Raw genomic sequence first — 20,915 nt, 5'->3', positions numbered from 1 at the left:
GTTCCATGACCAACTCCGTATGGATAAAATAAAATCTACGGATGATTAGCTTATATAGTTATTCTAAATCACAACTGTTTTAAATATATATGTTGTAATATGGGTAAGCTGGTGCTGGGGGTAAAAGACTGTAACTTTCATTAATAACAAAAAAACAACAGAAATCAACACAAACAACTCACACGAGAAGACAATTAGTTACTGTTGTAGCAACGCTATATGTCGCAACGCCGCTATATGTCGCAACTAACGCTAAATGTCGCAACGCTGACGCTATATGTCGCAATCAACGCTATATGTCGCAATCGCCTACCGCTAAATGTCGCAACGTTGCCGCTATATGTCGCACAAAAATCGATTGCCGCTAAATGTCGCAACCCCTTGACGCTAAATGTCGCACTTGGTAGGAAAGTAACAGATCGAACTGAAACAAAAAGTAAGTGTTAAAACATTTAAAGTTTATACCATTTACACATGAAAACATATCCTAGTAAGCAAACAAAAGTTGTATTTCGCGGTATTTGGCAAAAACCTTGTATGGCCATAGAAACAGTTTTTGATTAAAGGGATGGATTTGGTTCTCAACCACGGACCAGGTGTGAGATCAAACTTTCTCTTTGAGGAAGTCTTTCTCACAAAATGCATCAACAAAAACATTTGGATATACATGTATATTTGTTATATTATTTGACATAACTGAGCAAACCGCTTGTTAATGCTAAGGGGGAACTATATCTTAACATTTTATGTTAATAGCTGTCATTATATATAGTGGTCGAATAGCCCAGTCTAGGTAATTCGAATTTGGTATTTGTCCATAGCAGATATATACTTTTGTATTGAGTAATAAAATGTGAAACATCAGTGTGTTCTCTCTCCGTTTTACGACAGGGGATACAACAATATTTTGATATCCGAAGTACTGTGTCCAATTTCTCATATTATACTGCGCTTTGTTTAAGCCTCGTTTTTTCTCCGTTACATGGATACTTTTGTAATGGTTTGATATTGTAGCTCCATTTTTACTTCAACATGGTTTCGTTTGTGGCGTTTTCATAATGAAGTATCATTTTCATTTTTATAATAATACATTTGCCTTGTTTTACCATTACATGAAATACTTTTGTAAAGTTTTCCTTATTGCAGCCTGGTTTTCAGTGTCACAATACCTTATTGTAGCCTCGTTTTCATTATGATAGGGTTACTATAGTCTCTTTTCCTGCGTTTAACTGTAAAGCGGATATGTTTGTAACGTTTCCTTACTGTTGATTCGTTTACACTGTAACGCGGATATGTTTGTGACGTTTCCTTACTGTTGCCTTGTTTTCACTGTAACGCGGATACGTTTGTGACGTTTCCTTACTGTAGCCTCGTTTTCACTGTAACGCGGATACGTTTGTGACGTTTCCTTACTGTTGCTTCGTTTTCACTGTAACGCGGATACGTTTGTGACGTTTTCTTACTGTAGCCTCGTTTTCCCTGTAACGCGGATACGTTTGTGACGTTTCCTTACTGTTGCCTCGTTTTCACTGTAACGCGGATACGTTTGTGACGTTTCCTTACTGTAGCCTCTTTTTCATTGTTACATGGTTACGTTTGTGACGTTCGTTACTGTAGCCTCGTTTACATTGTTACATGGTTACGTTTTATGACATTTCTTTACTGTAGCCTCGTTTTCATTGTTACATGGTTACGTTTGTGACGTTTCTTTATTGTAGCCTCGTTTTCATTGTTACATGGTTACGTTTGTGACGTTTCTTTACTGTAGCCTCGTTTTCATTGTTACATGGTTACGTTTGTGACGTTTCTTGACTGTAACCTCGTTTTCATTGTTATATGGTTACGTTTGTGACGTTTCTTTACTGTAGCCTCGTTATGGTTACGTTTGTGACGTTTACCTTCTGTAGCCTCGTTCTCATCGTAACATGGTAACGTTTATGACGTTTTCTCCCTGTAAAGCACGTTTTCACTATTACATGGATTCGTTTGTGACGTTTCTTTACTGTAGCCTCGTTATACTAGTTACGTTTGTCATGTTTCCTTTACGTGGCCTCGTTTGTATTGCAATATGGTTACGTTTGTGACATTTTCTAATTACATGTATATTCTCGTTTTGATCGAAACAAGGACACGTTTGTGAATGGTTACTCTATTTCCTGATTTACATGAACACGAACACGTTTATGACATTAAATTATTGTCTCATATTCTCCCTTATATGTTTTATCCTCTTTTTCCTCGTAACACTGATACATTTGTTAACTTAATGTATCGTAGTCTCATTTTTACTTCAACATGGTTTCGTTTGTGGCGTTTTCATAATGAAGTATCATTTTCATTTTTATAATAATACATTTGCCTTGTTTTACCATTACATGAAATACTTTTGTTAAGTTTTCCTTATTGCAGCCTGGTTTTCAGTGTCACAATACCTTATTGTAGCCTCGTTTTCATTATGATAGGGTTACTATAGTCTCTTTTCCTGCGTTTAACTGTAACGCGGATATGTTTGTAACGTTTCCTTACTGTTGATTCGTTTACACTGTAACGCGGATATGTTTGTGACGTTTCCTTACTGTTGCCTTGTTTTCACTGTAACGCGGATACGTTTGTGACGTTTCCTTACTGTAGCCTCGTTTTCACTGTAACGCGGATACGTTTGTGACGTTTCCTTACTGTTGCTTCGTTTTCACTGTAACGCGGATACGTTTGTGACGTTTCCTTACTGTAGCCTCGTTTTCCCTGTAACGCGGATACGTTTGTGACGTTTCCTTACTGTTGCTTCGTTTTCACTGTAACGCGGATACGTTTGTGACGTTTCCTTACTGTAGCCTCTTTTTCATTGTTACATGGTTACGTTTGTGACGTTCGTTACTGTAGCCTCGTTTACATTGTTACATGGTTACGTTTTATGACATTTCTTTACTGTAGCCTCGTTTTCATTGTTACATGGTTACGTTTGTGACGTTTCTTTATTGTAGCCTCGTTTTCATTGTTACATGGTTACGTTTGTGACGTTTCTTTACTGTAGCCTCGTTTTCATTGTTACATGGTTACGTTTGTGACGTTTCTTGACTGTAACCTCGTTTTCATTGTTATATGGTTACGTTTGTGACATTTCTTTACTGTAGCCTCGTTATGGTTACGTTTGTGACGTTTACCTTCTGTAGCCTCGTTCTCATCGTAACATGGTAACGTTTATGACGTTTTCTCCCTGTAAAGCACGTTTTCACTATTACATGGATTCGTTTGTGACGTTTCTTTACTGTAGCCTCGTTATACTAGTTACGTTTGTCATGTTTCCTTTACGTGGCCTCGTTTGTATTGCAATATGGTTACGTTTGCGACATTTTCTAATTACATGTATATTCTCGTTTTGATCGAAACAAGGACACGTTTGTGAATGGTTACTCTATTTCCTGATTTACATGAACACGAACACGTTTATGACATTAAATTATTGTCTCATATTCTCCCTTATATGTTTTATCCTCTTTTTCCTCGTAACACTGATACATTTGTTAACTTAATGTATCGTAGTCTCATTTTAACTTCACCATGGTTTCATTTTTGATGTTTCTAAATTATTTCGAAGCAGAGTTGTTCGTTCCTCACATATATCACATCTGCAATATGCTGAATGACAAGAATCTTGTCAAAACGTAACATTTCTTTAATACTTTGACTTTAAATATAAGACCATAGATAAAATGCACAAATAGAAGGACGTTGTAAAGATATGATAAATTTTATCATCATTTTTATTGGAACTTTTGTCATGTCCAAGTATGCAGATGATGTCATCACGCAGATGCAAACAAAAAACTTGAAAGTGATTTTAATATAATTTTAATATGTGGTAGAAACATTATGTTTGGACCTCTGTCAGTTTGGAGGCAGTTGTCTTATTCTGGCGAGATAAATCGCAAAATTATTTATTTCCAAAATGTTAACATACGAGTACGTCAGTGCGGTTTTGGGACTACTTTCTGAGCCAACTATACTAAAGCGAATGGAATAGATTATATTTTTCTTATAAGTTTCGTTTTCATCGTTACAAAGATATGTTTGTTACGCGTTTTGTTAAAGTCTAATAGATTCTAGTACATTTGTTACGTTTTGTCATTGTAGTGTCGTTTGCATTGTAACATGCCGTTTGTGAAGTTTTCTTGTTGTTTTCTTGTTATTATCGTAACATAGTTACGTTTGTAACATTTTCTTCCCGTAGTTTCATTTTCAATGTTACATATATACGTTTGTGACGTTTTTATATTGTAGCCTCGTTTTTATTGTACTTGAAACATGCTCACGTTTTTGACGTTTTGATATAATTGTAGCCTCGTTTTAAAACTGACATGGTTACGTTTGTGACGTTTTCTTATTGTTGCCTCGTTTTCGTCGTTTCACGGTTGCGTTTGGGACGCCTTTTTTCTTTAGCCTCATTTTCACTGTTACATGGATACGTTTGTGACGTTTTCTTACTGTCGCCTCGTTTTCAGCTCTAAGTTTGCGTAGCCTCCCTTTATCGAAACAGGGTTTTTTAAGTCACGTTTTCATCAGAAAACGAATGCGTTTATGAATGGTAATATTATGTTCACATTTACATGTATTAAGCTGTTGTCTTATTATCACCCTTTGATGATTTATCTAACGACAAATTGGATGTATAATTCAATCGATATTTGAATTATTCTTAATTTGTCGCACACAAGAAAAAATGAACATTCGGTTCATGCTTATTGAATTATCATTATTATTATACATCTAGATATCTAATACATACGATTTTATGTCTGGTTGCTTTTGAACATATTATGACATAATTCATGGAGGATATTCAAGTGTTTTCTATAAATACAGGATTTATTTTTATCTAGTGGCAAGACAATAATTATTTTATGAGTGGCGGTAGCCATGAATGAAATATGATAATTTCCATACCACAAGATGATAATAAATCCTGTATTTATAGAAAAAAAACTTGAATTGTCTGTTTATCATATAGATTTCTCTTCTTTTTTTCTTTCTTTTTTTTGACATTACAATTTGAAAGAATTCTCCTTAAATTATGTGTATTGTCTGAATTTAGAAGAAAGTAGTCCGGCAAGACAGCAGTGAAAATACGGAAAATATATTTCACTGCAGTGAAAAATAGCTTTTTACAGTGAAAATACTAAAATTGAAAATATGCATTTTATTTCATCAGTATTTCTCAATATTTCACTTATAAGTATATGATAAAACAATTTCTTTTTGGCTTGATTTTTAGTTTCTCTATTTTTTTTCATGGGTCAGCCTATAACCTCTATATGTAAACGGATAAAAGAATACCTCTGTATTTATTTATTTTTATTCATTTTTGTATTTATTTATTTATCTAATTGTTGTTGTTGTTGTTGTTTTCTAGTGGGGGAGTAAGCAGTTGACAGGATGCAATTGACAGTAAGCAGTTGACAGTAAGCAGTAGGCAGTTAACAGTAGGCAGTAGTTAGTCAGAAGTAGACAGTATAAGCAGTCAACAGTTGGCTGTCGTTTATGGAATTCCATGTTATAGACCATGCATTTATTAATTTATCAGTGAATTCCTTTAAATGTTGTTCTAAGAATATATATGTACCAGTAAACTATTAAAGTAAATTAGGAGGCAGAAAAATACAAAGGGTCCAACCGGGTTTTGAACCACAGACCTCTTGGTCCGTAGACGGACAGGAGCAGTAGTCCAGTGGTAGGACGCGCGCTTGGGGATCGAGAGGTCCCGGGTTCGAACCCCAACAGGGGCACTGCTAATTTCCTTGAGCAAGAAATTTACCTGCGATTGCTTCACTTCACCCAGGTGTAAATGTGTACCTGCGAGGGTGGTATAATTCCGTTGATAGATACCAGTAGCCCGACGACCAGGGGTAATAGCTGTAAAGTCGGTGAACGTGCGTAAGCATGAAACTTAGACTATAAAATGCAATTACTTTTACTTTTTTTACCTCAGCCACGTCGTTAAAGGGTTAATCTAACAGCAAGGCTGATGGAAGTGGCCTATATACCTACAACCACTACACTTCTCCCTCTTTACTTTTCAGAGCTAGCCAGCTCTCCTGAATGACACTCCCTGCTTTACCGCATGAGTCCATCAAACACTTCTGACACCATTAAAGTAAATTAGGAGGCAGAAAAATACAAAGGGTCCAACCGGGTTTTGAACCAGAGACCTCTTGGTCCGTAGACGGACACCTCAACCACGTCGTTAAAGGTTAATCTAACAGCAAGGCTGATGGAAGTGGCCTATATACCTACAACCACTACACTCCTCCCCTCTTTACTTTTCAGAGCTAGCCAGCTCTCCTGAATGACACTCCCTGCTTACCGCATGAGTCCGTCAAACACTTCTGACACCATTAAAGTAAATTAGGAGGCAGAAAAATACCAAGGGTCCAACCGGGTTTTGAACAACAGACCTCTTGGTCCGTAGGCGGACACCTCAACCACATCGCTAAAGGGTTTACCCAACAACAAGGCTGTTGGAAGTGGCCTATATACTATTGCACAATATTGTGTTTGACCTCCAGAACGGCAACTATTTCGGCAACTGAATAATTTTTTGACCAATATAGTTGTAATAGGTCGTCCATTTTTATTTTAATGCTATAAGCAGTGAATAATATGTAGTAAGCCGTAAGCAGTTGACAGTAAGCAGTTGACAGTAAGCAGTTGACAGTAAGCAGTAGGCAGTCAACATTTGGCAATTTCATAGTATATTGATTCAGTAATGTTCCCAAAGAAATATTGAGATAAATATAAACAGTTATGAAAGTAAAACAATTCTGTCATAAACCTAAATCAATACACCGAATAGTTACGAATATCGATCAACAGATCAATTGGGTATTATTTAATACTTACATGTAGTAAAGCCTATCTAGTCAGATTATGAACAGGTATAATATAAAATATATATTAAGATATAGTTCCCCCTTAGCATTAACAAGCGGTTTGCTCAGTTATGTCAAATAATATAACAAATATACATGTATATCCAAATGTTTTTTGTTGATGCATTTTGTGAGAAAGACATCCTCAAAGAGAAATGTTGATCTCACACCTGGTCCGTGGTTGAGAACCAAATCCATCCCTTTTATCAATCAAAGCACAGATGGCGCTGAATTTGTTTTGGGTCTCAGAATGTCAGCAAGGTGAAGGTTGTGAGATTATAAACCAATTTGTTTTTGTAAAGTGCCACCAATGCTTTCCAGTGTTTCAACGGTACGACTAATTGCAACACTGATAGTCAATTCAATGTTTTTTTGACTTAAAAAAATAAAAAAAAATGAGTTGCCTCAACTGGGATTTGAACTCCAGACCTCTCGATTCATAAGGGAGCGTGCAAACCCCTCGGCCACGGTAGATATATAATTTTATATATATGTTATCGGCCTGAAGAAAACCATATTATTCTAAATTAGGGTTTGTAACTCTTATCACCTGTTGTTTAACACATGGAGCTTACTGTATGCATGTATATCTATAAAGAATGAAACAATATTAGAAATCTTCGACCAATCGGGAACTACTTTGCTTGAACATTAATGGGCCTGTCATTTGACAATCTTTACGCATTGATCTCCCTGAATTTTTCGGCGTTAGTGTACATATAAAGGGAAGGACGACCCAAACAAATAAAAACCGTTTATATGGCCATATAAGGTTTTTGCCATAGACCGCGAAATACAAATTTTGTTTGCTTACTAGGATATGTTTTCATGTGTAAATGGTATAAACTTTAAATGTTTTAACACTTACTTTTTGTTTCAGTTCGATCTGTTACTTTCCTACCAAGTGCGACATTTAGCGTCAAGGGGTTGCGACATTTAGCGGCAATCGATTTTTGTGCGACATATAGCGGCAACGTTGCGACATTTAGCGGTAGGCGATTGCGACATATAGCGTCAGCGTTGCGACATTTAGCGTTAGTTGCGACATATAGCGGCGTTGCGACATATAGCGTTGCTACAACTGTATCTTTATTTGTTGGAGGAATGTAGTGAAGTTTATACAGAAAATACTCCATTACTCACATTTAACAACAGAACAAAGGGCCTGGTTCTCAAGTCTCATCCGAAACACTTAGCACCGCCATTCTGAGTTTGATCTCGCAAATCAGAAGACCATTGCGCTCTCCGACCGGAAGTTATGTATGAAATAAACTGTGACGTCGGAATCTCCAAGCGTAGGTCGAATATGCAACATTCGTTTAATGGTTGTAGTATAACCCTGCCCAGTACCTTGGCACGTGCTTTTGTTTTCTTAAACACATGACAACTGTTAAGATATATATTTTTTTTCACTAAACATCCCGATAGCAATAAGTTTTCAAATCAATTGATTTGGCTGTCCAAACGAGTATTGTTTTCCGTTACGGAAATTGCATCTTGATAAATGTTTGATATTTATTCAATATATATGGTGGCCGGTAGCGTCCATTCTAAAGCTGCGATAATTTTTTTCCGTCAGTTTATAAAATGTCGCATCCGAAATTGTATAAAATGTCGCGGCTTATCACAAGAAACTCTCGAGCTTTTCTGTCACACATCTGTCGTAAAAAGCCGAGTTTTAGAAAAGAAACCGCGGCATTTTCTGTCTACATAGTAAACTGTGTTTTGATGCACACCTTGTAAAATGTCGAGTTTTAGAAATAAGCCTCGACTGTTAATGCCGGAAAATGTCTCTTTTAAAAAAGTTGCGGCTGAAAATTGCTATTACAAATTGCAATGTTTTATGACACCGTTGTTGAAAAAAAAAAATTTTTCTTAAAGTTGCAGCCTTGAAATTTTTTCCTTTGCTTTTTGTAGAATTTCTACAGTTTCTACAGCAAAAACGTCAAGGTTTTTTCCTGTTCCTTGACTTTTATAGACAAAGGAAGGATAACATATAAAACCATGGACGCTTCTGGCCACTGGAGTGGAATTGTTACTTGCTGTTTCCAACAACTGTTATAAGATGTCGATATTTAAATGTTCCCCACGGCATTTTGTACGATTCTGGAAGAAAATCTCTCGAGTTTGTAAGTTGCCCGCGACATATTATAATAAAACGATAAAATTACTCGCGGGTTTGAAATGGCCGCAACCGGCCACCATAAATATAGAACTGATTTGAGTTTTGATAGACGGAAGTACAACTCTCCATACACGTAAATAGCGCAATTAAGTATTAGGGGCATTAAGAAAGGATAAATTTATCTAATTTTATAGAGAGAGTTCTAAACGTAAGAGGTGAGAACAATAATGGGAGAGAACACATGTTTGATATGTGTGGTCGGATCTGTTGTAGCGGCAGTGATTCTTTTGCTAGTGATAGTTTTACCACTCAGCTTTGTCACATTGGAATATGACGAGGTTTGTACTGTTAACGTTTATTTTGTTTTGGTTTAACGCCTATCATGGCCTATTTTAACATATATTCGATCATATCTAGGCTCGGTCATATCTAGGCTCGGATAGTCCACCTTACAGACTTCCCTAGATAACCAACCAGTATTTACCAATTTATACGCCATTGACCGACTACTAGCTAATCCCACACGATTTCTGAATCAGCGCCGAGAAACAAATTACCATTAGACTCAATGTCCCAAGATCAATTATCACGGAGTATTTACGCCTTATCCGAGGATCGAACCTGCGACAGCTGGGCTGTAATTACATTCCTATTGAGCTAAGTGGTATGGGGATACATCTACATCTGTTCTATAAATAGTGTCACCTTATTGTATTCATCATGTTATTAGTTTTCAAAATGTTTCACAACAGCAAGTTTTAAGTGCCATGTGGGAGCCGTAAAAAGTCGCCCAGTACTTCACATCAATGTTGTTATATTTCTCTAGTCCTTCGGGATCATTGAGTCCACCACTTTTAAGTGTTTAGAATTGAGTACCGTCTCAAGCCGGTGCTAGGGGGCGTGAGGGATGTTGCACTTTTTCATTATCCCTCATGTACAGACTCAATCAAACCGAGTCTGCAATTTTCATATAATTTTGCTGTTTTTAATGTTTCCGAGAGATGACAAAACTATCTTAGTAAACATAGTTTTTGTTTTGTTTGTTTGATTTGCAGCTCACCTTACTTTTCAATTCAAAAGAGAAAAAAGTGACTGTACACATTTTAATGGTCTGAGTTTATATACCGAATACATGGCACGTTTCGCCGACACTGACATCCACTCAGGGAAATCAATATATAAGACATAGTCGAAATGAATATCTTGTCATCACTAACTAGTTTTCACCTTATAGGAGTTCTTCATAACAAGAGAGACAACTCTTGAAAATTTGTTTCTGGTATGAAATGCATTTATCCTCCCTTTTCGGTGGAAAGGGGTTAATTTGCGAAGATTTTCTTTGATTATATAATTGATATACACACTTGCAAGGGTATGAATTTATCTTTATCCAGTCAAAGAAAACACTAGTGCAGTAAAATAGTTGGCTATAGTTAAGTAAAAACTTTTAAAACAAAAAAGGAACGTGAATAAATGGTTGTTGATTATACACATGTATAACCTTACGTCAGCTGATTCTGGGTCATATAACAAGTGTTTGTAAATGAATTAAAAGCAAAATAAGAATACACCATGACTTTATTTGGGTTAATATTGCTTTTAGCTTTTGTGTAAAATAAATTACTCATTGATTTTTAAAATTCTGGGGTTAAAAAAAAAACGGGTTTTTCCAGGTTTTTTCAAACCAAACTTTTACAATACTTGTTAGCTGTAAATTCCCTTTTAATTTTTGAAAGGAAATTTTTTATAAAAAAGTGAATTTTAAAACACCCTTCTTTGTTTGGAAAATCCTTTTTCCCTGTTTTAAAGTTGGGGGCAATTTACATAAAGTAAAAACTCCCCTACATTGTTAGATTGTATATTAACTATGAGTTTTTCCTTTTGCTACCAAATGCAGTGGGTTTTCGTTTTTTAAAAATACTGTTCCCCTTTTCCTTTTTAAATATTTTTAAAAAAACAAACGTGATTTTTTGGGTTTAATAAGTTTTTTTTTCCCCAATAAAATTAAACCCCAAGGCAAAAAAGATATATGTCTGTGTCTTTAAGCTGATTTATTCCTTTATAACGCACATTAAAAAAGTTAAATTGATGAATTAGGAAGAAAAAAGGCATGCGCAGACAAGAAAATATGACAGAAGTACAAATTAATCTAAATATAAAATCAATCGAACAAACACAAAAATGTAAAAATGAGGAAACTGCATTTAAATCTCAGTGTTGTAGCCATTGAATGAACTCACAGTTAAGTTGTAGTCATTGAATCAACTCACAGTTAAGTTGTAGTCATTTAATCAACTCATAGTTTAGCTATAGCCATTGAATCAACTCACAGTTGAGCTGTAGTCATTGAATAATCTTACAGTTTAGCTGTAGTCTTTGAATAAACTCACAGTTTAGTTGTATCTATTGGAACAACTCACAGTTAAGCCCTAGCCATTGAATTAACCAAAAATGTAGTTGTAGTCATTGAGAAAATTAAATCCCTTTATTTTTGGAACCCCATTAATAAAAAACAAAATTTTAAGGGCGATCACGGGTTAAGATTTAAAAAGATTTTAGTTGAAATTTCAAGGGGATATTAATTAGTTGTTGATATTAAATAAACTCACATTTGAAGTTAGTTTTTAATAAAAAACGTTCAATAAAATTAAAAATCAATTTGTTTTCCAATTTCCACATTTTTTAGTTTCTAAGGCATTAAAGGGTCTTTTTCCAATGATTAGTTATATTTTAATAAAACCCCAAAAAGCTGCATTTCCTTTTGAAAAAAACCCTCACTTTTAAAATTTTGAAAGTTTATTAAATTCCCCTACATTTAAAAAGGGTTTTTAGCCCATTGAATAAACCCTTTAATTTATTTTGAAAGAAATTTTAAAAATTAAACCTCCCCAGTTATTTTTACCCATTAAAATCCAACTTAAATGTTTTCGTTTTTGGGGCCTTTAAAAATAACCAATTTTTTTAATTGAAAAATTTAAACCCAACTTAATGTTTAAATTGTAGCCATTGGAATCAATTTTTTAAAATTTTTGTTATAGTATATAGTTTTTTAAAAATTACAGTTTTGGCAAAAAACCCAATTTTAAATTTTAAAAATTGAATTTAAATTTTACCACATTTTAGTTGTGCTATTTAAATTTGAACTCACAGTTTAGTTGTAAGATAAAATTTTTTTTTAAGTCATTAAAAATAAACTCTTTTCAATTTTTTTTTTAGGAAAAATTTGGGGCCCCGGGGCCCATCGGCCCCCCCCTGTTTTTTGGTGCTATTTGGGGCTTTTTACAAAACGGGCTTACAAATAGAAAAAATTAAAACGGGGGATAAAAAAAGGATATTTAAAACGGGAAACCCCTAAACCCAAAAATTTTTTTTAAAAAAGGGCTTTTTTGTATTCTAATACGTGTACATATTTTTTACAGTAGGGGTTTTGGCAAAGGCGCGGAGCAAGGTTTGGGGATACGAGAAAAGTGTTTCACAGGGGGAAAACATTTCCCTTGGAGCCAAATTATATGAGTTTAAGAAGTTCACAGGGGGCCGTGGGCACATCACCCCTTTGATCTTGAAACCAAATATCGAGTGTTTACAGCAGACCCATAACTAGAAGTAAGCATTTTTCCACAATTGTTTAAAAATTTGTATGACTTATCACTAACACTTTGCAACAATTTTAAAAGCAGTGGTGGATGGTATTTTTTGACAAAAATATCAATCATTTTTATCTTTCGAACATTGGCTTCTGTCAATGCCAACTGTTTTTTCGGATCTTCTTACTTTTTCTTCATTTCTTTTTCTGGCTATTTTTAACATTTTAACACGAAAATCTGCATATTTTATCTCTTTTCCATTGGATCTTCTTCAAAGTCGAATGCATCTTTTTTTTCTAATTTTTCAAACTTGCTACTTAATTGCCAAACATATCCAATTTGTTTATTCATAATTCTTATTAGCCATGTAAATCTTAATTTCACTTTTTTAGTTTTTTTCTGAATTAAATTGCTTTTATAAAAAAAATATTGTTATAATTTTCATTAGCATTTTTTTCATTGATTTTTTAATAAAACTTTTTGTTTAGGAAGGTTTTAGATATTTTTTTTTCAAAAATTTTTTTATTATTTTGTAATAAAATTTTAAACTTTTTTTTTGGTAAATTTGGGTTAAACAAAAGTAAAAATTTTTTAAAAAAGTTCAGTTTTTAAAAAGGAAATCCCTTAAATTTTATGAAAAATTTAGTAAATTTATCCCTTAACTAAGAAAACCTTTTTTGTTAAAATTTTTCTAAGACATGATTGTATTTTTTTACCCCAAAAACCTTTTTCCTAATTAAAAAATTTGCAATTAAACGAAACAGTTTTTCCAGGGCCCCATTATTTTTTAGTTAAATGGTTTTCAGTGGTTTCCCCGTCCCCTTGATCTTCGTTCAAAAATGAACATTTTGTCAATTACCCAGTATTTCTTTGTCCAAACTGTTTCAAATAGTTTAACATATTGGCAATATCTCATATTTTCTATGTAGTATAGCATTTTTTTTAATATAATACACAGGTGTCCACTTACTGCACATATGCAGTTTACTTTCTGCGGCCGGGATGAGTTACCCCATTGCTGCAAACGCAGCATACGATATTTACTACGAGGACGTTCATGAAAACAAGTGCTGTAGATGCAACTTATGGTAATAGCTTCGTAAAAAATTTCGGTAAACTTTTTCCGAAAGGTTTTCGTGTAGAGCCAAACCTAACGTTCCTCCTTAGAATACTGCAATTTATAACGGAAAGAGACAAGTTTGTCGAGTGTAATCCGAGCTCAGAACGAAGGGGACAGTTTTTAATTTAAATGAATGTTTCCTTTAAATTATTTTTTGAAAATTTTGGGGATCAAAAAAATTAAAAGGGCCATTTTTAACGTCATTTAAAGGGGAGTTTTTAAAAAAAGTTTAAAAATGGGAAAAGGGGGCGTTTTTTTTTTTCCATTTTAAAGCAAAAAAAAATTTTTAAAAATCAAATTTGTTTTTTTTTGGGGTTTTTTAATTTAATTTAATTTCTTTTAAATCCACGTTTAATTTAAAAAAGGGCCCAGGGGTTTAAAGGGCGCAAAAGATGGGATTTTTTTCCCTGTTTTTTGTAAATTAAAACTGTTTTTCCCTTTGAATAAAAAAATTTTTAGGGAAAAATACCCCCAGGGTGGAAAATTTCCTTCTTAAAAAAAAATAAATTAAAATAAAGGAAACCCCATGAAATCGAGAAAGTTAAAATTTAAAAGGGGTACTTTAAAACGGAGGGGGGGGAACTAAAAAAAAGACCGGATGCAAAAAATTTAAAAAGATGGAAACCCCCCCAATTTCCCCCCCCGGGTGTACTTTAATTTTTTAAAAAATTTTACTTTTTTGATTTTTTTTATTCAAAAATTTAAAGGGGGTCGGGGACCTGGGGCATTGATTTCCTCATAGGCTTAAAATTATGGGGAAATTTGGCCCCTTAATCCTCCCTTTAAAAATTGATTTTTCCTGCAAAAGGGTGTTTCCTCTAAAAGAATAAAAGGGCTAAAACCCCAAAAAATTGTTTCTTTTTTTAAAATTTTAAATTAAAGGGGGCTACATTATTCTTTCTTCAACATTTTAAACCAAAATTTGTTTTTTTAAACTAAAATTATGTCAAAAGAAACCATAATTTTCTTTAAATGGTCTCCCCTTTTTTTTTTGTTTATTACGCAATCTTTGGGAATTTAAAAGGACGCTATATTACAGGGCCGTCATTTCGAAAAAGTTGGCCTCTTTCCCTATTCTAAATTTTATTTACTTTGCATTTTTTCACATTTCAAAAGTTAATTTTAAAAAAATTTTTGTTTTTTTTTTTGCAAATTTTTTAGAAAGGTTTTAAATGGGGAAAATTTAATAAAAATTTTGGGTTTTTTGCAATTTTAGGGGACATTTTTTTATTATTGTTTTTTAGGGAAAAAACCTTTTTCCTTTTTTTTTAAAAACAAAAAAATTTTTTAAAACAAAAAAAGCAAACAAAAAAAAAAACAACTTTTAAATTTTCATTTAAATTTTTTGGAAATTAAATTAGGAATTTGGCTTTAAATTATTAAATATTTTTTTCCCCAAACACACTATGAAGGGGAAATTTCCTTTTTTTCATCTTTTTGTTTTTGATGGGGGAAATTGTGGGCTTAAAAGACTCCCCTGACTTTTGTTGTTTTGTTTTTTAAAACAAAAAAAATTTTGGGGTTTTTATTCCAAAAATTTTAAAGGTTTTTAAAGGGTTTTTTTAAACAGGCTTTAACCCTATATATGGGTTATTTGCCTCATCTATTGGGTCGGTTTTTTTTGAAAACAACCGTTCACTTACGGAAATAAAAACATCCCAAGAAAAATTCTTTAAAAACAAATTTATAATACAGAAAAATTAAACATTATTAATTTAAAAAATGGAATTAACTTCAAAATTTTGGACAGGCAGTATGTCTTTTTGATGGGATTTTAAAACGTCAGATGGGCACCCAATGAAAGTGCCCGGTGGGGATCAACGGCCCAAACCATTAAATTTTTTTTTCATTTTTACATTTTAAATAAAAAATAAAAAATTTTGGGTTTCCCTTTTTAAAAAAAAGCTGCGAGGGTTTTTTTGCTCTTTTTGGAAGATTTTTTAAATTTCCTCTATATTTTCTAAAACGGACATAAAGTATGTTAATCAAACAATTTTAAGCCCAGGATTTACATAAAAAATGTTAATATCATTTGATTGGCAGCTGCATGCCTCCAACCATAATATTTGAAGAAAAACCAACTTGAGTAAAATTTGTACCATTTGCGCAAAATAATCTCCGTTGCGTTATTTAGTCATACCGGGAGCAGCAAAGTTTCGGTACACGGTTCACTCGGCCATATAATAGTGCATGGTGATATTGTAGCTATACTGTTCACTGTTATTATTTATCGGAACATGAAATAGTAAAACGCTATTCAGAAAACAATACGGTAATCGATTTATACAGTTTAAAAGATTAAAACGGAATGAAACATCCATGTAGCACTAAATAACGTGAATGATATTTTCCGATTTTCCTATGTACCGATTTGTTCACACTGATGTTAATTTTTCGTTTAAGTTAATTCGTATTTTGAAACGGAGCATGCACAAAACAATTTTTGTAGACTGCTCCTAATGATTTTACGCTTTAAAAGAGATTCATTCACTACAATCAGATACGCAAAAAATGGATGCCGCCAGTAATCAGTCTGAACACTGTGGAGAGGTCTGATGACCTCTCCAATCACGTGTACTGAAACATTTGAGTCGGTGACGCCCTAATTTTTTAGTTATTTTGACTAAGTATACATTTTAAAGGACGTTTAAAGAAAAAAATCAAAAATTTATTTCAGGAATTTTTTAATAAGCCGCCTTAAAGCCGAAAATTGCGGCTAAACTGAACGTCAAATTTTACACAAAATTGACAATTTTCTTTCCATTACTCAAACAATTTTCGGCGTAAAACAATAAATTTTATATCTGCTTAAAAGAAAAAATAATTTCCGTCGAATGCTGTAGGATTTAAGATATTTTGTCCGCCAATGGCGTTGAAATACCCGTAACAGTTGCAAAGGATACGCAACGACGTCATGTTCAAAAACGGGCTTTGATGGTCAACTTTGACGTCGTGTGTACAAAAATTGGCTGAAACTATTGAAATAAAATCAACGAAATCCAATCAGAAATATGTTCAATTTTTTTGCATGCCAATTTTCAAGACGCTACTCGAAAGTTAGCAAAGTGTTGCGTTTTACCTTAACATGTATTGTCTATGCCATATTGTAAATGGCCAAAGACAAAATTAATGTTTTTGCTAAATGTTTATAAACTTTTAAATTGATTAACTGGGATATAATTATAAATCAGATACAGTGTATTAATGCTGTTTTATTTTTATTACATTTTAATAAGCATGCCCAGCTGGATGTAAGCCGAGGACAAAATGCAAGGATGAAGACAAGGGTTTGAACGTCGATGTGAAATATTTTCAGCTGACAAATATTATCATAACTAATGAAGTCATGGAGAGGATGATGGAGAATCTACTTCTTGTTGAGAAAAATTTACGCGAGAAACACGTGCAGACTGCAACAGTTATTCGGACACAATCGGCAGGAATGGTAAGTTTCTGGTTAATTTCTCTTTATTAAATACAACTTAGCACTTCAGTCAATTGTAGGACGGCATACTGCAGTCTTTACTTTTCTATCTACGAGTATATGTATATTCTTCGAGTTTTCTCCAAGTCAGCAGTGTGGTTTTTAAAAATAAAAGTGGTAATTTTGATTGAATAAGAGAGAGATTGTATCATAGTTTGGGGACCTTTCTGTTGAATATGTGACAGAGTTAAATCGTACACACATACATGCACAGTGCGTTAACTGGAGTGCAGGTATTAGTTACCCGCACTCCAGAGCATGCCCATTGATTGGTTCATTTTGTCCGGGGTTTACATATTGTGACGACAGAGAAAGGGATAGCGATGGAAATATCATATTCAGATGCTCGTTCATTGGTTATTTTTTGTGGGGTTTCATGTTGTGGTATCAGGGAACGTGTTATGATACAAACGAGATTGTATCATAGTTTTGGGACATTTCTGTTGAAAATGTGACAGAGTTAAATCGTATACATATACATGCACAGTGCGTTAACTGGGGTGCAGGTAGAAGTTACCCGCACTCAAGAGCATGCTCATTGATGGTTCATTTTGTCTGGGTTTACATTTTGTGACGACAGATAAACGGATTCCGATGGAAATATCATATTCAGATGCTCCTTTATTGGTTACTTTTTTGTGGGGTTTCATATTGTGGTATCAGGGAACGTGGTTTTATGTTTGACTATGATACAAAAGAGAAAGAACATCAAAACACTCGGCAATCTGATTTATACTCGGGGGCTACGCCCCCTCGTACAAATCAAATAGCCTCGTGTTTCGATGCTCTTTCTATTACTTATACAATAGGAATTGTTTCAGTACACTGTTAGCTTTCTGCTTATGTTGAATTTAAAGTGAAACTGTTTTGCGCTGTTTTCACAATCTTTATATTCCTACGTACATGATACATGTAGACCTCTAATATTTTATTGTGTGGGTTGAATATATGAAAGGATACATTATAATAGACACTAGACACTAGTCTGCCATATTAGTCTGACGACGACAACAACAACAACAACAACAAATACAACAACAACAACCAAAAAAAAAGTATGAAATAGAGAAGGACTTACAACAGTTTTGCGGTTAACTCTTAACTCTCGATGTATATAATTATATAAACATTGATCAATCATTTTGTCTTGAAAACGCAAATACAAATGTACAAATGTTCTACTACATTGTAATTCCAGACATACAAATCTTAGGGAATAGTGGGGATTTTTTTTCGATTTTGAAAGACCAATCTGATGATTAAATCAACAGCTAGTTGGAAATATTCCCGCATTTTTTGGCACTAGAAAACGCTTCATTGAACCGGAAGTGTGTCTGTGTTGCGGATGGTTTTATTTGGTTGCCAGCGGGGTTTTTATTTTCAGCTCATTTGGTCTGCTATCCCCGCACTTCCGCGAAGACTGGACCATGTTGTTACAAATTATAGTTGCCAAGGAGCATAATGTAAATTTTTTGGCATCTAAACGCTATGATTATAGTGTTTTATAGAGATGTTCAATACACAAATAATCTAAACACTTACTTTTCAAACTTTCAGGTTGCTGAAATTAAGAACCAAGCCAAGGAGATAAGAGAAACTGCAACATCCCAGTCACAGAAAATTAAAGTTGTATCAGAGGCGGACTATACGAACACTATAGAGACAGCTCGAGGATCAGGTCTTAAACAATTGTATACCAGCCTAGGTATAAACTCTACAGAACATAAGAACAGTTTTGACTACTTGAAAACACTGAGGGGGCTGGCTAATGTTCACCTTACTGTGGACTTCCAACAAAGGATTGCTGGAAATGTTTAAACGACAGAGAACAGACAATAAAAGCAACAACAACATATCACCAAGAAAAAAAACAACAACAGCACCAGCATTATCATCATCAACAACAACAACAATAGCAACAACAACAACAGCAAGAAAACCCAACAAAACAAATAAGCTATTTTGGGTTGATATCCAAAACACAACAACAAAAAAATAACAATTACTAAATTCATGTTAAAAATGATAATTATATAAATTTATTTTAAATTGCAATTTTTATGCCCAAAACATGCTTTTATTTTTATTTCTCAAAAAAAAAAGCTTTTTTATTTTTGTTGTCATGCTATAGTTTCAAACATATTACTCATGAAACTTTTTTAGCTTCTTATGCCTTTTGACAATTAGTAGTGTTATATAGTATATTGTATGATTGATTACGTTTTGCTACTTTTTTGATAAATAATTTCATATTCAGCGCTTCTTTCTTCAGGCGATTAGCATTAAACATGCTCTCTAAACCATTATTTTTAAAATGTTACAAAACCCATGTGTACACATTCTAAAAAAGAGAAGAACATTTCAGAGGCATAAAAATAAAAGTAAGAAAGGATAATAGCTGGCACGTTAATAGTGGTATACGGATAATTAACTGGAATAAAATACGAAAAAATGTTAATTTCGTGCGCTCGTTATTGGTCCAGACCTACATGAAATGGTACACAAATCCTGAAAACAAATTTCCAGATTCTTCATGTCAAAAATCGTAGTTGTGTCCCTTTACCGGTGAGAAAAATATATACACGTTTAGTTAGAAATTTCATCAAACGACGTGTTAGTCAGTTCGTGGTCAGTTGGTTGGTCGGTCGGTCCGTTGCGGAATTTCTTGTCCGGGATATATCTCAAAATACACAGGAGATATCAACTTCAAATTTTGTAGGTTGATAGATCTCATTGAGTAAAAGTGCAGTGCAAAAGAACCTTAAATCCGTTCTGCCTAATTTTTGAGTTATTGCCCTTTGTTAAGTTTACTTTTTGAACTTTGTCCGAGACATTACCCTATAACGACAAGCACGTGTCGGGGTATTCGGTACTAGTGACAATTTCTAGTTTAGAATTTATTGAAAAAATTATAAGCATACTGATATATTCAATATTTTTCTTAATAACACTCATTGCCGAAATTTCGCAAAATAAAATACAAAAAGAAGAAATATGAAGAATAATGTTTCCCTAAGATTCGAACATACTATACATTCAAATAACACCCAATGCCGAATTAGCCGGACTCTTGGGAGAAGCACTGGTACGATTTATACAAGCGGTAATACCCTTATGTATTTTCGCAGGGATGCTATTATTTAAAATGACTATCCCATTGTTACGTGCCCTGTTTCAACTGTACCTTCCCCTTAGACACACTCAATCATGATGCTGACGTGCAAAGATATCCTCAGTGTCACACATTCCTCTCAGATAACATGCGATGTTTTATTACTCGGTTTAATTGAGCTGTTAAGGTCGTTGATTTCAAACCACGTGCCCCTCACTGTTGTGGGGTCGAATCCCGCCAGGGACTGGATTCTTTCATGTGTGGGAGCTCTCCAGCAAGCTTACGAACGGCGGTGTTTCTACTTGGGTGTTCGTACGTGTCTAAAATACTGCATGGAGGGTCACCTGAAGTCCTCCTCCATCAGTAAAGATTGAAAGTCGCTATAATGACCTTTACAGTGTTGGTGCGTTGTAAAACCCGACAAAAACCTGCTATTTTATTTACCAGTTTTATCGTTGTAACCTGGGACATAAGATAACTATGTCCCAGTTGAAACAGATGTCCCATTCGTGTTGAAATATTAAAATATTTTGATAGAGTGTTTACAGGGGCGGCAGGATCTGACCC

General features: G+C 34.1%; 1 protein-coding gene and 1 long non-coding RNA gene across 2 annotated transcripts; one reads left to right on the top strand and one right to left on the bottom strand.

Moving 5' to 3' along the window:
- Positions 1-16,956: 16,956 nt before the first annotated feature.
- LOC132740200 (uncharacterized) lies at positions 16,957-19,115 on the top strand. The gene is made up of 2 exons (XM_060728061.1): positions 16,957-17,197; positions 18,794-19,115. The coding sequence occupies exons 1-2, from the start codon at positions 17,099-17,101 to the stop codon at positions 19,052-19,054; spliced, it is 360 nt and encodes a 119-aa protein (XP_060584044.1). The 5' UTR covers positions 16,957-17,098; the 3' UTR covers positions 19,055-19,115.
- On the bottom strand, positions 18,999-20,915 carry LOC132740212 (uncharacterized). The gene is made up of 2 exons (XR_009627121.1): positions 20,845-20,915; positions 18,999-20,810 (listed from the first exon to the last, which is right to left on the bottom strand). It is a non-coding gene; the product is annotated as an uncharacterized LOC132740212 (long non-coding RNA).

The sequence above is a fragment of the Ruditapes philippinarum genome, unplaced genomic scaffold (genome assembly GCF_026571515.1).
Source record: "Ruditapes philippinarum isolate M1 unplaced genomic scaffold, ASM2657151v2 ctg4395_1_1_1_1, whole genome shotgun sequence".
Lineage (NCBI taxonomy): Eukaryota > Metazoa > Mollusca > Bivalvia > Venerida > Veneridae > Ruditapes > Ruditapes philippinarum.
Note: the sequence above shows the minus strand (reverse complement) of the source record. Positions and strands in the feature narration are given on the sequence as shown.

Bases quoted from the DNA above. Each gene is read 5' to 3' on its own strand.
- LOC132740200 (XM_060728061.1), top strand. From the start codon at position 17,099: ATGGAGAGGATGATGGAGAATCTACTTCTTGTTGAGAAAAATTTACGC. The intron at 17,198-18,793 runs GTAAGTTTCTGG...TCAAACTTTCAG, and splicing joins GGACACAATCGGCAGGAATG to GTTGCTGAAATTAAGAACCA.